The 16,222-nt window shown below is 40.3% G+C and overlaps 1 protein-coding gene across 1 annotated transcript in view; it reads right to left on the minus strand.

Annotated features, from left to right (window-relative positions):
* Positions 1 to 9,217: 9,217 nt before the first annotated feature.
* LOC126150145 (mediator of RNA polymerase II transcription subunit 6) overlaps positions 9,218 to 16,222 on the minus strand; it is a 41,004-nt gene continuing 33,999 nt past the window's right edge. Inside the window, exons 5-6 of the mRNA XM_049915860.1 lie at positions 9,451 to 9,697; positions 9,218 to 9,361 (exon numbers count right to left, since the gene is read on the minus strand). Of these exons, the coding sequence (XP_049771817.1) occupies positions 9,261 to 9,361; positions 9,451 to 9,697 (348 nt within the window). The 3' untranslated portion in view covers positions 9,218 to 9,260. The remainder of the gene's footprint in view (positions 9,362 to 9,450; positions 9,698 to 16,222) is intronic.

Below are 16,222 nucleotides of genomic sequence, written 5' to 3' on the forward strand. Positions count from 1 at the left end.
TGTCATTGAGGACAGGATGCGGTGATTTGAGCTTGCCATTTTTATCCACTAGCTTTATGGTCTTCAACTGATAGATTGCCGTTGCATATGCATCTTCTTGTGCTATCCTGAAGCACTGTAGAAAAGCATCCCGCAGTTCACTGCAAGACAATTTGGCAGTTTCCTTTGCAGTCTTGGAGCTATTAATGAATCTAAAACAGTATGCCATTCTCTGCTATAATCGTGACAACTTTGAGAATCGACAGATGAAAATACCTTGCATTGCTCTGCTGATGTGACAGAGGACTTTAGCCCATTCTTCTGGCAGCCCCTGGGCTGCAGAATCACTAGAGGTGTATATCACAGGCCATCACTGCAGTTCCTTCTCTAAATCCTCTCATGAACGAAAAAATGGCTGACATCGAAATAAGTGTCCAAGGAATAGAAAAGCAACTGAAATCACTCAACAGAGGAAAGTCCACTGGACCTGATGGGATACCAATTCGATTCTACACAGAGTACGCGAAAGAACTTGCCCTCATTCTAACATCCGTGTACCGGAAGTCTCTAGAGGAACGGAAGGTTCCAAATGATTGGAAAAGAGCACAGGTAGTCCCAGTTTTCAAGAAGGGTCATCGAGCAGGTGCGCAAAACTATAGGCCTATATCTCTGACATTGATCTGTTGTAGAATTTTAGAACATGTTTTTTGCTCACGTATCATGTCATTTCTGGAAACCCAGAATCTACTCTGTAGGAATCAACATGGATTCTGGAAACAGCGTTCGTGTGAGACCCAACTCGCTTTATTTGTTCATGAGATCCAAAAAATATTAGATACAGGCTACCAGGTAGACGCCATTTTCCTTGACTTCCGGAAGGCATTCGATACAGGGAAGGCATTCGATACAGTTCCGCACTGTCGCCTGATAAACAAAGTAAGAGCCTATGGAATATCAGACCAGCTGTGTGGCTGGATTGAAGAGTTTTTAGCAAACAGAACACAGCATGTTGTTCTCAATGGAGAGACGTCTACAGACGTTAAAGTAACCTCTGGCGTGCCACAGGGGAGTGTTATGGGACCATTACTTTTCACAATATATATAAATGACCTAGTAGATAGTGTCGGAAGTTCCATGCGGCTTCTCGTGGATGATGCTGTAGTATACAGAGAAATTGCAGCATTAGAAAATTGCAGCGAAATGCAGGAAGATCTGCAGCGGGTAGGCACTAGGTGCAGGGAGTGGCAGCTGACCCTTAACATAGACAAATGTAATGTATTGTGAATACATAGAAAGAAGGATCCTTTATTGTATGATTATATGATGGCAGAACAAGCACTGGTAGCAGTTGCTTCTGTAAAATATCTGGGAGTAAGCGTACAGAACGATTTGAAGTGGAATGATCATATAACATTAATTGTTGGTAAGGTGGGTGCCAGATTGAGATTCATTGGGAGAGTCCTTAGAAAATGTAGTCCATCAACAAAGGAGGTGGCTTACAAAACACTCGTTGGACCTATACTTGAGTATTGCTCATCAGTGTCGGATGCGTACCAGGTCGGGTTGACAGAGGAGATAGAGAAGATCCAAAGAAGAACGGCGTGTTTCGGTTATCTGGTAAGTGTGATAGCGCTATGGAGATGTTTAGCAAACTCAAGTGGCAGACTCTGCAAGAGAGGTGCTCTGCATCGCGGTGTAGCTTGCTGTCCAGGTTTCGAGAGGGTGCATTTCTGGATGAGGTATCGAATATATTGCTTCCCCCTACTTATACTTCCCAAGGAGATCACAAATGTGTAAAATTAGAGAGATTCGAGTGCGCACGGGGGCTTTCCGGCAGTCGTTCTTCCCGCGAACCATACGCCACTAGAACAGGAAAGGGAGGTAATGACAGTGGCACGTAAAGTGCCCTCCACCACACACAGTTGGGTAGCTTGCAGAGTATAAATGTAGATGTAGATGAAATTATGTCTTCCTTAAGCCAAGTTGGTCCTTCCCACCATAAGCTGTTTTCTTGCAGGTATGCAGGAAACACTCCTCGTGTATTTTCCTGTATCTCAGTGACACAGTTCCCCACAAATGTCTTCCAATGCGTGGGTGGAGATGCGAGCCATGCCAGTTCAATGGATGAGTCAGTCCACCTGCTGTATTAGTTGCAATAGGAAGGGAACACCACGGAGCTCCAGGCCAGGTAAGTACAACTTTTTCGATGGAGATACTGTGATTCCATGATGATTAGTTGATCATAAATATATACAACAGCCGTAGGCCTTCTCTGAAGCATTGCAGAATCTGTGCAGTTCAATGCTGACAGGTTTTCCTTCTGTAATGACTAAGAGCAACATGAATATTATCTATCATATGAACATCTCTGTATAGTGTCTGCCACATGCAATTCAACTCTTGAGGCAAGGGCTCATCCCATATTAACTGAAGCTGCCACAGATGTAAAAAGATATAGAATGTGATAACAATGGGACTAATTAATTCCAGAGGATCAAAAGTAGATAGCCAGTACAATGGGTTTTGTGAAGCAGTGGACCTTACATGCTGGCTTGACATTATTAACAATTTGGAACTGATCAGTAGCTGGATGCCAGAGTAAACCTAAAGTTTCAATATGCTTGTTGTTATCAAGCCGTAAGGGTACTTGTGTCTCTCTTAACACTGAGGGGATATTCTCGACGAATTCCACACTGTCACTGGACCACTTCCGTGATGAGAAACGATCTTTCTTCAAAAGCTTTGTGACACCTTGCTGGACTTTGATTTCAGTCTCTACTGTAGCGCAACCTGAGATACAATCGTCCACATAGAAGTCATTAGCAAGAATGTTTGCTGCCTTGTTACATCTGCCCTCTTCATGAGCTAATTGTGACAGACATCATACTGCAAGAAAACATGCACAGGCCATTCCGTATGTGACTGTCTTTAACTGATATTCCTGCAGTGGTGCAGATGTCTCACTCCCTACAGTATTCGTTGATAGCCGTGATCTTCATCCACTACCAGAACTTGTCGATAAATCTTCTCTATGTCAGCTGTGAAGGCAATGTGATGCATGTGGAAGTGTAATATTATGGAGCACAAATCTGATTGAATCATTGGTCCGACCATCAACAAACTGTTTAGGGGCAAATTAGAGCTTGTTTTGGCCAAACAATCAAAAACTACTTGTGTTTTGGTAGTCATGTGCTTCACATTGTTCCTCTTCTTTCATCATTACACCATGATTTAATTCTTCTATTTCCCAGAATTTCTCCAAGAGTGTTTGAACTTCCGTCTTCGTTTTTATGAAGCATGACACGACCGGCTGCCGTGACGAAATGTTGTGCTCTACTGTTCGATACTGACCAGATATGACCCAACCTAGTTCTTTTTGTTGAAGCACAGGATGATCCGCTCCTACAGAGATATTCCTTGACTTGTGACTGTATGGACAAAATTCTGCTCCTAGTGAGATGCCGATCTTTCCAGGTGACCAAAACACTGGATCAGTGGACATGTGGCAAGTGCCACGTACTGGGATCAATTATTTGTTCAGGAAAGGTATCAGTTATAGACAGATGACAAAGTTCCTTACACAGGAGCCCACTAGTATAGAGATAAGGTGTTTTGTATCGGAGCAGGTTGCACCTATTCCTTGAATTGGTATTCTGCCGGCCACCTTTGAAGTCTGAGGCGCTGTGCACATGTTTCCGATATGAAGCATGACTGCGACCCTGAATCTAATAGAACACAAGTCTGCCAATTTTCAGTGATATCTTGCAACTTTATTCTCGGTGTCGCAAGAAGTACTTGTTTTGCTGGACTGATCTTCAGTGGACAATAGCTCGATGTAGTTAATGGATGTTTGCCATTGTGTTTGTTTTGCATGTCACCTGTACACTTCTTCCTTGGCGCATCTTGTGTCCATTGTGATTCTGCATGTAACCATGTGTGGTGCCATTTACCATAGGTATGACAGGTAATGGAGTTGCACTGAAAAGCCTGTGACCATTCTTCAGACAGTTGAAGCTCAAGTTGTAGTGCATCACAAAAACAGCCTTGCTTTCACTACACGTGGCTTGTTTGAATTTGCTGCACTTGTGCAGTGTATGAGGCTGGTAGACAGGACACATGCAGTACCTGCAGCAATGGATGACTGTTTCGAATGCCCAAACTGCTTGGTATTGACCACATTCTGATGTTTATTAACTGTTGTGCTGTGACAATGTGGTGCATTCTCGAGACAGGCACAAGTTTCTTTATGTTGGAAAGCTACTCGAACTCAAGACTGCCTTCAAACTCGGTTCTTATAGAATGTTCAACCCTTTCTATGAAGAGCTGTGATGTAATTATGTCTTGCCAAGAGATATCTAGCTGCAATGCCATCAGTGCATGCACAATGCTTAAAGCTTCGTTTAGTAGTGCACGAAATTAACTTGAACATGGCTTTGTCAATGCCGGTAGCGCTAGCAGTTTCTTTAAGTGTGCTGATGCAATCAGTTGAGGATTATTGTATCTATTATGGACCAAATCAAAGGCTACCTTAAAGTTAGTATTGGTCACTGGGGGATGACAATTACATTGTGTGCGTCACCTGTTAATGAACTCAGCAAATGATGGTACTTAGCAGTGTCCTCTAGTTCCTCATCGTTTACGACAAGATTCACAAATGTGTTATGAAAATGTCGGAATTGCGTTACATCACCGTTCGATGATGGCAGTTTTGTGGTGGGCAGCTTGATGCTATGTTTTGATACACTCACGGGAGACCAGCATCTGACAAGACCGCGTCAACTGCGTTTTTGTGATTCATCTGAATCGCTCTCATTTTTCTCAAAACCTTGAAGATCATATTATTGAAAGTTTCTCTGTCCTCAGTATGAATCTCTACATCTTCAAACAATTCGAGCTGTGACTGCGCATCTTCGTACTTCTCCACGATTTTTGGAAACTGTTCTAGCCTGACAGTAATGCCCAAAGTGTCTGATTTGCCTGTTACATCAAATTTGTTTGCAAACAACCATGTGAGGCTTGCTTTCACCACCGAGTGTGTGGTTACAAGTTTCTTTCTTAATACTTCGTCCATCATGGAAATCAAGTGGTGGCAGGCAACAGCAGAAACAGCAGTTACAGTGAGTGGGAATTACAGGAAGCACGTCAGCCAGACCAGGTACTTAACTTTCAGATGCGTCATCTCCGTTGACACTCGTCACTGCTGTTCCACCAATGGATGACTGTTGCTGCATGTTACTTCATCGAATCCATCACAATCTGGCCTGGAGGACCAAAATGTTAGCGTCCGCAGACGAAAACATTAAAGTATCAGAGGACAATGAATTGAAGAGGACTGTATAATGGTTCGAATCCATTCAGATTGTAATGAAACACAAGAATTGAGATAATCACTCATTATTCATAGGTAAGTTAACAACCAAAATATACATCTTTGCCATTTACATGGTGCATGCGGCCATGAACTAAGGACATTCACCCGACCGACAGCCTGTTCACCACTGCCAAATCTCTCCCTCGCCACAGCGAATGTACCACTAGATGCCCTTGGAGGGGTGGCCTACTGACCACTGTCTCTCGCGTACAAATACCTCCGGAGCGGGCAGCACTGTTCAGAGTCTCAGTCAAATATAACAACTGAACGTATGTTTTTCAATGAGTCCTTTAATCCAAAAGTACTTATATTATATCAGAATGTTATGTATTATTACTTAACATTTGCAACTCTGCAACTGTGTGTATAATGTTTTATATGCTTCATACTGATTATTCAAAAGGATCGCAATGAAGTTATAATCTAAGATTTTGTAAGTTAAGTGGTAGCAAATAAAATGTTGCATTGGTTTAGTTCTTTTTAGGAAACAGTGTGGATCATAAGGTAATTCAGAAAATGACATTTCACCATCTACATAATGAGAAATTACAGTGGGTTTCCACTGGGACTAGCCTATTATTACAATGCCTGCCTTATATTAAAAACTTACCATATGTCTGTGGGCTCAACAGCATATTTTTACGAGAACACAAAGACTGCAAGTCTTTCCACATCGTAATCTGACTGCACATGTTTACGAACATGATAGCATTAATGTTTATGTACGAGGGTCAGTCCAAAAGAAATGCCCACTTTTTTTTTAAATCCATCTTTTATTCTACATGTTTGAAAGTTTTGCAGTGTGTAGATACATCCTTTAGGAACAATATTTTCATTTCTCCACATAATTTCCATCCCTCTCAACTACCTTATACCATCTTGGAACCAGCGCCTGTATACCCGCACGGTAAAATTCTGGACCAACCTGTTGGAGCCACTGTTTGGCAGCGTGCACAAGGGAGTCATCATCTTCAAACCTTGTTCCACGAAGAGAGTCTTTCAGTTTCCCAAAGAGATGATAGTCACATGGAGCCAGGTCAGGACTGTAAGGCACCTGTTTCAGTGTTGTCCACCCGAGTTTTGTGATCGCTTCCATGGTTTTTTGACTGACATGTGGCCGTGCATTGTCGTGCAACAGCAGAACATCCTGCTTTTGCTGATGTGGTCGAACACGACTCAGTCGAGATTGAAGTTTCTTCAGTGTCGTCACATATGCATCAGAATTTATAGTGGTTTCACTTGGCATGATGTCCACAAGCAAGAGTCCTTAGGAATCGAAAAACACTGTAGCCATAACTTTTCCACCAGAAGGTGTTGTTTTGAATTTTTTTTTTTTCTTGGGTGAATTTGCATGATGCCACTCCATTGATTGCCTCTTCGTCTCTAGTGAAAAATGATGGAGCCATGTTTCATCACTTGTCACAATTCTTCCAAGAAATTCATCTCCACCATTCTCGTACTGTTCCAAAAGTTCACTGCATACTGTTTTTCTTGTTTCTTTGTTAGCCACTGTCGACATCCTGGGAACCCACCTGGCACAAACCTTTTTTAACACCAACACTTTCAGTATTCTGCAAACACTTCCTTCCCCTATCCCAACATAGCCTGACAATTCGTTCACTGTGATGCGTCTGCCAGCAGTCACCAATTCGCTAACTCTCTGCACATTGCCTGGAGTGTGTGCAGTACGAGGCCTGCCACTGCGAGGACAATCCTCAATATTGCCGTGCCCGCTTTCATCACGTAACCTGCTTGCCCACCGACTAACTGTACTGCGATCGACAGCAGCGTCTCCATACACCTTTTTCAACCTCTTGTGGATATTTCCCACCCTTCCCGTTTTCACAGTACAGGAATTCTATGACAGCACGTTGCTTCTGACGAACGTCAAGTGTAGCAGCCATCTTGAAGACATGCTGTGACGGCACCACTCATGGGAACAGGTTGAACTAAGTTTGAAAACAAGCAGGAAGGGTGTGTCTAGACAATGTAAAACTTTCACACATGCAGAATGAAAACTGTATTTTTACAAAAATAGTGTGCACTTCTTTTGGAGTGACCCTCGTACATTCTTCTGCTAGTGAAATATGTAATTTCATACTTCATCTCTCAAATGCCCACCATTAATTTTGTGAATGAATATCTTCAACAATGAACAATTCAGTTCATGAAATGGTCAACATGATCTCTTAATCTGAATTCAAAACACCATACCTGGGATACTTTTAGAAGCCATGTTGCTGCTCACAGTCCTCTCCAGACAATTGCTGTGCTGAGAGAAGTCTTCTAAATAGAATGTCATTCTTTTTCTATTAAGAGAATGAAAGAGAATTGCCCATAACTGCATGTGCTCTGTAATTTGTACAATAGTAGACTGACATGCCCATTACATACATAATGTAAGTCTGAGCATAAATCATCCGGCACTGAGCTTGCATATTCCATTCATGCTACAACATATTTTACATTGTGGCTAATTTCATCAGAATCAATGTGACGCTTATAACTTTATCTATATGTTCGCTATTTTTCCTGGATTTATAGAAGCCCTAGCACTGAAAACTGCCACTTTTGCTACATTCTAAGAAATTTGTGTCTTATGCACATTTACTTCACATTCTGATAACACATTTGCCTTACGGACTAATAATGAACTGAAGTCTCAATTTCTGCCATAAATCAAATGCCTTTTCTTCAGCTAGATTTAATTAGTCCTGTTAGCGATTTCTTAGTATATTCCTTGATACATGAGCTAAGGCCTGTATCAGTTATACACAAAGAGCTTGTTAGGTCCAAAGGCAGAGGTTCAACGAGTCTGCAGAAAACCATTTCCTGTATTCTAAGAAATTTACATCTTTTTCCGTCTTAGTTTGGAATTGTCAACTAAAGGGCCATCTTAAGATAATACACCTTAATACTGGTTTAAACTGTCCCACTGCCCCCCCTCCCCTCCTCCTCCTCCTTCTGAACCAAACAGTTAATATATGCATATTGACAGATACCATCCTCACATGAATAAAACATACCTACGGTGTACTGATGATACTGAGGCTTCATCATTTCTGGAGAAAGAAATGCTGTTACTTCGCTTACTTCAAAATTCAACTTTAAATTAACACACTCAAACTGATTTGAAAACTAGGCCTAACCAATCATATCTGATCGATACCCCAAGCAAGAAGTGCTGATATCTCCTTACTTCAGGGGCCACACTTGGAAACTGGCCAATTACAGGGTGAGCTACAGTTCAATATGGACTTCAAACAATGGTGCAAAATTTTTCACAAATGTGATGCACTATCAGAAATGAAAGAAGCATTAAGCAACAGAAAAAATCCTATGAACAACCAAGAGGGCTCTAGAGAAAGAGAGGTATCTCAAAAGGTAATGACATGTCAGTTCTGCTATATGTGTGTGGCCACAAATCAATAGCTATATGTGATAACAGTCTTTCCAAATTTTTGTTTACAGGTTCCATCTCAGAATTTCATTTGTTCTTGTACACAGCTAAGCTACATTTTCACTGTTTTCAGTCCATGAGGAAATTATTGTGACCTAACATGTAACTGCACTGCTGGCAACTGATAAGAAGTGGGTACATGTTTCATTTATTAAGACTGGTCAAATTCACTGACTGCATTTAAGTTCTCTATGTGTACCCTCAACATTAGTAATTTCTTACTGTTGTCTTCCACAACACTGCATAAACTTTAATCTTTTAGTCTAATAATTAATCTTGCTTTAGTAGGAAGGATGTGGCAACTAGAAAACTGTTTACTTATAACTAAGATCATTTTAGTATTAGCAACAATATCAGCTGATAATCTTCGAATATTTTATTGGATATATTTATAAAAAAATACAAGATTGATTTCCAGTTTGCTTTATTTAGATTTTCTGGAATTCCTCTTCACAAATTGATCTTTGGTTTTTTCTCTGGTGGTGGCTTCATGTTTCGCTGACTATCTGGTTTCTCCTGTTTAATTTCACGAGGTTCAGCTTTCACTTCTTCTGCAAACACAAAACCAAATTAAAAAAATTATAACATAGCATACTACATTTTAATATATAACAAGATTTGACATTAAGCATTATTTTACCAATTGCTGGTTTCTGTTGAGGAATGACTTGAACTGGAAACTTTCGTGTAAGTTCTGCCAGCAACATATCCACTCTTTGTCTCTGGAACAATGAGCTCGGCTCTTCCCTTTGAGTCTCCTTTTTTGATGCAGTCCTTTCTGATGGTTTGCGTTCTTTTAGATCCCATGAATACCCTTTAGAAGGGTGATATCGAGAATAAGAGTTTGATTCTTCAAATGCAGATTGTAGATGATGTATTGTTGACATCTAGGAGAAAGAAAAAAAGAACATCATAGTTCCATATTTAATACACTTATCCTTAATAAACAGATTCCAAAGCCTCTTTGCAGAGGATTGCCAGGTTGAAAGCCTTCAACTGATTAATATTAAATTCACACACATCTGTTATGTGAGAAATGATATGAATAAATAATAATATAGAACTATTGTGAAAAGCTTTGTAAAGTCTGCACCAACAGCGTATTTAATGGATAAAGTGAAATTATTTTGTCTCTGTCTAGTTATGCGTACTCTTCACTTCATTCTATAATACTCACTTCTCGTTTTAGAAAGTAATTTTTTGAAGACTTCATACAATGCCTATTGAGACAGAATGTATAGTGACAAATGGCGCAAACTGCATACACATGAGTGAATTTAATTTCCCTAAGATGATGGCTTGTGAGTATATATTAGTTGTTACTTTAAATCAGGAAACTTCACATAATATTTCCGGATAATCTATGTTTTTCATAGCAAGCAGTCATATCCTGTGTGCCATTAAGCACCAAAAATAACAGCCAACATGTCACATAATAGGTAAACATCAAGGAAGATATAATAACAGAAGACTGTCCATGTCTGTTTACACACCTTACATATGCTTGTAGTATAAATCAAATATGATATAGATTGAAAACATGTGCATGCCTGTTTGAAAATGGCCTAAAGCCAAAAATGGAACAATAGGGGTTAACTTACAAGTTTTCCTGACACTTAAGCCTTAGAAGAGGAAAATGATTATGTCTGTTCTGGCATAAACACAAGCACTGGAACAAAGATGAAGAACACACGAGAAGAGAAGGCAGTGAAACAATGTTGGCCAATGGTGCACTGATTAGGACCACACCACGACAGGAGCGGCCTCTACAAGAGGAGAATATAAGCGCCGCTCCAGCCAGCCTTGGCCGCTCAGGATAGGCTCAGTATTGGGACAGTATTCCAAGAGTATTAGCACGGCCTAGCAGAGAGTGCTATGGCAGCAATTATTAGTGATCCACGAGCAGTGTGACAAACTTGCATGAACACTGTATATAGCAACTAGGACTCTGATTTATATTGTATGTCACTCATCACTTGGGACACTTTCTTATAAATACAAGTTAAGTATTGTCAGTCTTCTTTTTGTAATTAAAACTATTAGCCTGATTCGCTTGAATTGTTGTACAGCACTCCAAGAACACAACATCCTTTAGGCGCCCTATATGAGACAAGTGGGCAGGACCCCACAATGTCTTTCACCAATTTTCTGGCTATAGCTATTACATGTTCCATTTCAGTCCACTTTCTTAACTGAGATTGCCCAAGGCCCTGTAAAACTTGAGGAGGTAAGTTCCACCTGCTCCTTATGTATTGTGGCTAAGATATTTTAAAAGACCAAGAGTTTTTAGTGACAATCTTTTCATGTCCCTAATTGTGGCAACCATATAAATCGAGGGTCAAATGTGAGACCTAGAAACCTCACTGTGCCTTGAAAGAACAATAGAAAAGAGCAGGAACAGTTTAAAGGGATGCAGTTTTAACCTTCCTTCTATACAAAATATTTTTAAGAAGAAAGTGCACACAGCTCTCATTGGAGGTATTAAAACACATCTTCTCTGCCTAGTTATCCAACCATTGAATAGTCAGTTGCAATGGACTAATTGTTGTTGGAAGGCTCGAGGAGAAACAAAAGACAGAGAAATCATCAACAAATAAGGAACACTTCACAGGATGTTTAAGAACAGATGTGATACTATTAATAGCTACAGCAAAGACAGTCACACTTAACACAACTTGAGGGACAAGGTTTTCCTGTTCTAATTGATCAGCGGTGATGCCACTGACTTGATATCCAAAATAGTGTAATGATAAGGACCATATAAAGATAGAAGAAATTCTCTAAAACCCATTCAAGGAACTGCCTGAGGGTAACACGTTCCCAAGCAGTATCATAGGCCTTGCTGATGTCAAAACATATACCCACTACATCACAGGAAAACCTGCTGTATAGCCACTTCCATGAGAACCAGTTTACCAAAGGTGGAGCAATATCTCCTGGATCCACACTGTAAGGGACTAAGGAACTGCCTGGATTCTAAGATCCAGACAAGGCGCCAACTGACCATCTGCTCCAAGATCTTTCCCACACAGCTAGTGAAGGCAACACTTTGATAAATACTCTCAGGTTTTGAAAGTGGAATTGAAACTGCCTTTTGCCAAGAGCTGTGAAAGTGTCCTGGTGCCAAAATGAGGTTAAAAAGGGCAAGGAGGACTTGTTTGCTCCATTGTGTGAGGTGACATAACATACTATGATGAGTCCTATCATGACCAGGTGATGTGTCATGAGCTGTAGACAATGCAAAAACCAGCCCCCACATGGTGAAGAGGCAGCTGTATTCATCATCTACAAAGCAACTGAAGCCTCAAATGTCTCTCTCAAAAGCCACTGTGTAGTGTTGGAAAGCTGAATCTTGTCTGGCAGTGACAGTAACTGTGGGAAATAGGCCACTGTAATCTGGACAGTGTCTTACATGTTGGTTGGAGACTTACATTCTGTATTACAGTAGTCACTGGGCACCTCCTTCTTCTTCCACAAATCCTCCTAGTGTCTCCCATACAAATGTGGTTTTAGTGGAACAATTCATGGTGGGCAGGAATTGCTTCCACAATCTTCTTTTGCTGTCTCTAATTATTCAGCAACATTTAATTCTCGCTACCTGAAAGGCTGTGAGGTTACCTGCAGATGGCCAGCACATGGAACTACGGAGAACCACTCGCCTGGTCCTGACTGCAGGACAGCATTTGTTTATCCACCATGCAACAGGTTGCCTTTTCAATTGGCATGAAGACAACAGAATGGATGCTTCAGGAGCATGGTGGATCATCTGGGTAATATGACCCACCCATCCATGGATGCTGTGATAGTCTTCAAATGCAGTAAGTTGGCTGAAAGTTTCAGCCTGCCTCACCCATTGTGGTGGCTATCTTCTGAACACCACTCTGTCTGGAAGGTGAATCCAGATTGGGAAGTGACCACAGTGTGCAAGACATCAACCACTTCCCACTGAGCAGTCTTTGTAAGGGCTGGAGAGCATACTGAGAGATAGACAGCAGTTAATGACCCTGTTTTAGAGCTGAAGTTCGTGCTCTGCACCCTGTCCAATAAACACTTACATAAGGACATGAGAAGGCTCTCCACTGCTCTACCTCTGCGAAAGGTGACTGCAGAGCTCCAAAGCACAATGAATGCAATAAAATCACCACAGAGAAAAGAAGCTGTGGAGGATGGGGGGAGGGAGATGAATATGGAGGTCATGGAGAGTACTTTATCTAGCACCTCAGATGGAGGCTGGTAGAGGGAACATATGGTCAACCTATGATATACATGCTCTTCTACAGTGATTGTTTGTATACTGGTTGTGAGGAGTGCAAGGAGATGCTTCTGAAAATAGCCACTCCGCCTTTAGCTCTCTCTCAATAAACATCAATTTCTTAATTTTTTTCTTTATTTACTTTTAATAATGTTGCCACACAGCTCAGAGGCACTACAGAATTTAAAATGCTTTTAGGAGACGTATACACACTGATCCACCCAGAGTTAATAGGAGTATTTCCTCTATATGTGTCCCGAATCCATTCAGGCTCTGCTATGAAAGCCATCTTAACGGTGATGTTATCCTCCTTTCCCCCTGTTGCTCCTCTGTAGTGGAGAGGTTTCAGGGGGTGGGTGTTTTACTTGAAGGACTCTCTGGTTACCTCAGGCAGATGTCAATGTCAATAACATCGATGGTATGGTCATTGTTGGATCTGTCAGACAGGACAAAGGTCAAGGACGCAGCCACCAGGATTTTGTGAAAAAGGGAGGGGGGGGGGGGGGTCCAATTTGCTAAAGACGACCTTAAAAAGGCTCGTCTTTTTCCATTTTATTCGGAAAAAAATTTACTTGTTTAAGGTACATAATTTCCTTTCAGGTGGGCCTTCATACAAATAGCATTTGGTCTATAAAATTAAGCAGAAAGACTTTCCTTAAAAAAACTATAAAATGTATTATCAACACACAAATACACATTTAAATATTTCTTAATTTGACAATATGATAACTGCACTCTACCACTGAATGCTGAATGAATTGAAATTCAAATATAATTTATTGCCTTAAAGAGAAGAAGAAGAAGAAGAAGAGAGCGCAGTTTTCTCATATAAGGTTCAGTATCGCAGAGCAAAATAATCTTCATGTTGGGTTGAATAACTTATAAAGTTAAACGGGTTCAGTTCTTTTTTTGACAATAGGTATCTTTCTCCTACTGCAACCGTGTATTTAAATTTACAACTTAACAGAAAACAAGTCAGAATTTATTCAACACATCAAAGCATACAACGTTCCTCATTTCAAACTCAAATTTTAGTAAAGTATATTTCATTTCATTACAATCATTCAATTTTCTTAGGTGATCATAAACTTTTTTTAAAACTTATTATTTCAACAGTCACCTTGAAACTGTAGCAACCACATTATTTAACACACAAATACCATGAGCTATACTTCTGTGATATTAACACTGATTCAGGCATTAATTTCAACTAGACCTCTAATGTATGCGATCTCATAAATCAGTTGTACATATCTATGGTTATAAAGTCTTTGATGCTAATAAACTCCTCTATGAAGAACAACATACATTGTCGTTTGTATGTCATTTGTTTACAAATACATTAGAGTTGTATCAATTGGACTCCTAACATCATTCTTGTAGTAAAACATGAAGACATGACATAATGCCCTTCCACAAGTGAGCTATCTATATGCACAGATATATAGTACAAAATGACGATGCTTGGGGTTGTTTGGGGAAGGAGACCAGACAGCGAGGTCATCGGTCTCATCGGATTAGGGGATGACGGGGAAGGAAGTCGGCCGTGCCCTTTGAAAGGAACCATCCCGGCATTTGCCTGGAGCGATTTAGGGAAATCACGGAAAACCTAAATCAGGATGGCCGGACGCGGGATTGAACCGTCGTCCTCCCGAATGCGAGTTCAGTGTCTAACACTGCGCCACCTCGCTAAAAGGACAATGCTATTTGCCTTTCAATGTACATACGGCTTTTAGTGCCAGCAGTCTCTGAAGAGATGTTCGGTATGCCTTTGATACAACTCTTTTCATTTAAGCAGAGATGGTGCATCTTTAAGGGAATTGGAATCTGTCACAAAAGAAAGGAATTTGGAAGAGATTGGCTGCGCCCTATAGTAAGGGATCAACTCCCACATTAGCCTAAACTGAAAGTGGAGAACTACATAAAAACCGTTTTCAAGGTTGTCAGCAGACGTATCGAACCATCTTGCCTCCTGAATCCAGGGATTGCTAGCTCAGCACCTCATGGTACAGAGCTACTCATGTCTGTACCGTGGAGAATTTAAAAAAACTGGTTGTTGTTGTAAATTGTTTTGGAAAAAAAAAATACAATGCACCATAATAAAAGATGAGTTTCTCATATTGCATGTTTTTCTTTTCTGTGCATGTTTTGTCATTTGGTAGTGCATGAATGCATGCATATTTTAAGAGTTAATTGTGCAGGGAATCCGTGGCTCCTGTTATTATAGTTTTACAAGAGTGTGAATACATTTTTACCACAGAAAATCACCAAACAGCTGTACATTTTGAGAAGTTATTTTATTTTATTCTGGCGACCAGTTTCAGCATTTCAATATTCCATTTTCAGGCCCCATGTGTAGCCATTCAGATGTATCGATGCTGGCCTAATGGAGCCACCAGTATCTGGATATCGTTAATTTGTCGTTTGCATGCTTCCTTCAATGACCTGACAACAATTGACCAACATATTAAATGCCGAAACTGGTTGTCAAAATAAAAGAAAAAACTTCTCAAAGCGTACAACTGTTTGGCAATTTTCCTTTGTAAATATTTGACTAGTCACTGCCCCACGACCACAATGGATCAAAAGATATTGAATAGATATTAGACAAAAGGGGGGGGGGGGGGTTGCAGTGCACAGTCAGCTCTGACAAATTCAAGCAGCCCACTGAAAAGTCTATGGAAGCAAATGAACTGCAGAATGTGCTATGTGCTGTCATCACATACCCCTTCTACTCTCCACAAAACCCTGCGCATCGTTCCATATCTGACAGGTTTCCATAATCGAGTACTGTGCAGGTGACCAGCTGTCATGATATTTTGACATTTTGTCTAATAATTGTAGAATTTTGAGCTTTTTTTTTTTTTTTTTTTTTTTTTTTTTTTTTTTTTTTTTTTTTTTTTTTTTTTAGTGCAGCCATTGCCTACATTTTTGTTGATCAATGTAATTTCTGGGCAAGACAGGCAGTATATTATATATACATATTCATATATTTTTTTAATGTTTACTGCTCAGCTGTGTTGTGAAATACTGGAATATTTCATCCCCAACATTCTACCAGCCTCAGATAACAACTCCATCACTTACATTAAACTGCTATAGATAGGTAATTAGATTATTATAGTAGTGCGTACATGTTTTTAACTTATCATAATGTTAG

Source organism: Schistocerca cancellata, chromosome 1 (genome assembly GCF_023864275.1).
Source record: "Schistocerca cancellata isolate TAMUIC-IGC-003103 chromosome 1, iqSchCanc2.1, whole genome shotgun sequence".
Lineage (NCBI taxonomy): Eukaryota > Metazoa > Arthropoda > Insecta > Orthoptera > Acrididae > Schistocerca > Schistocerca cancellata.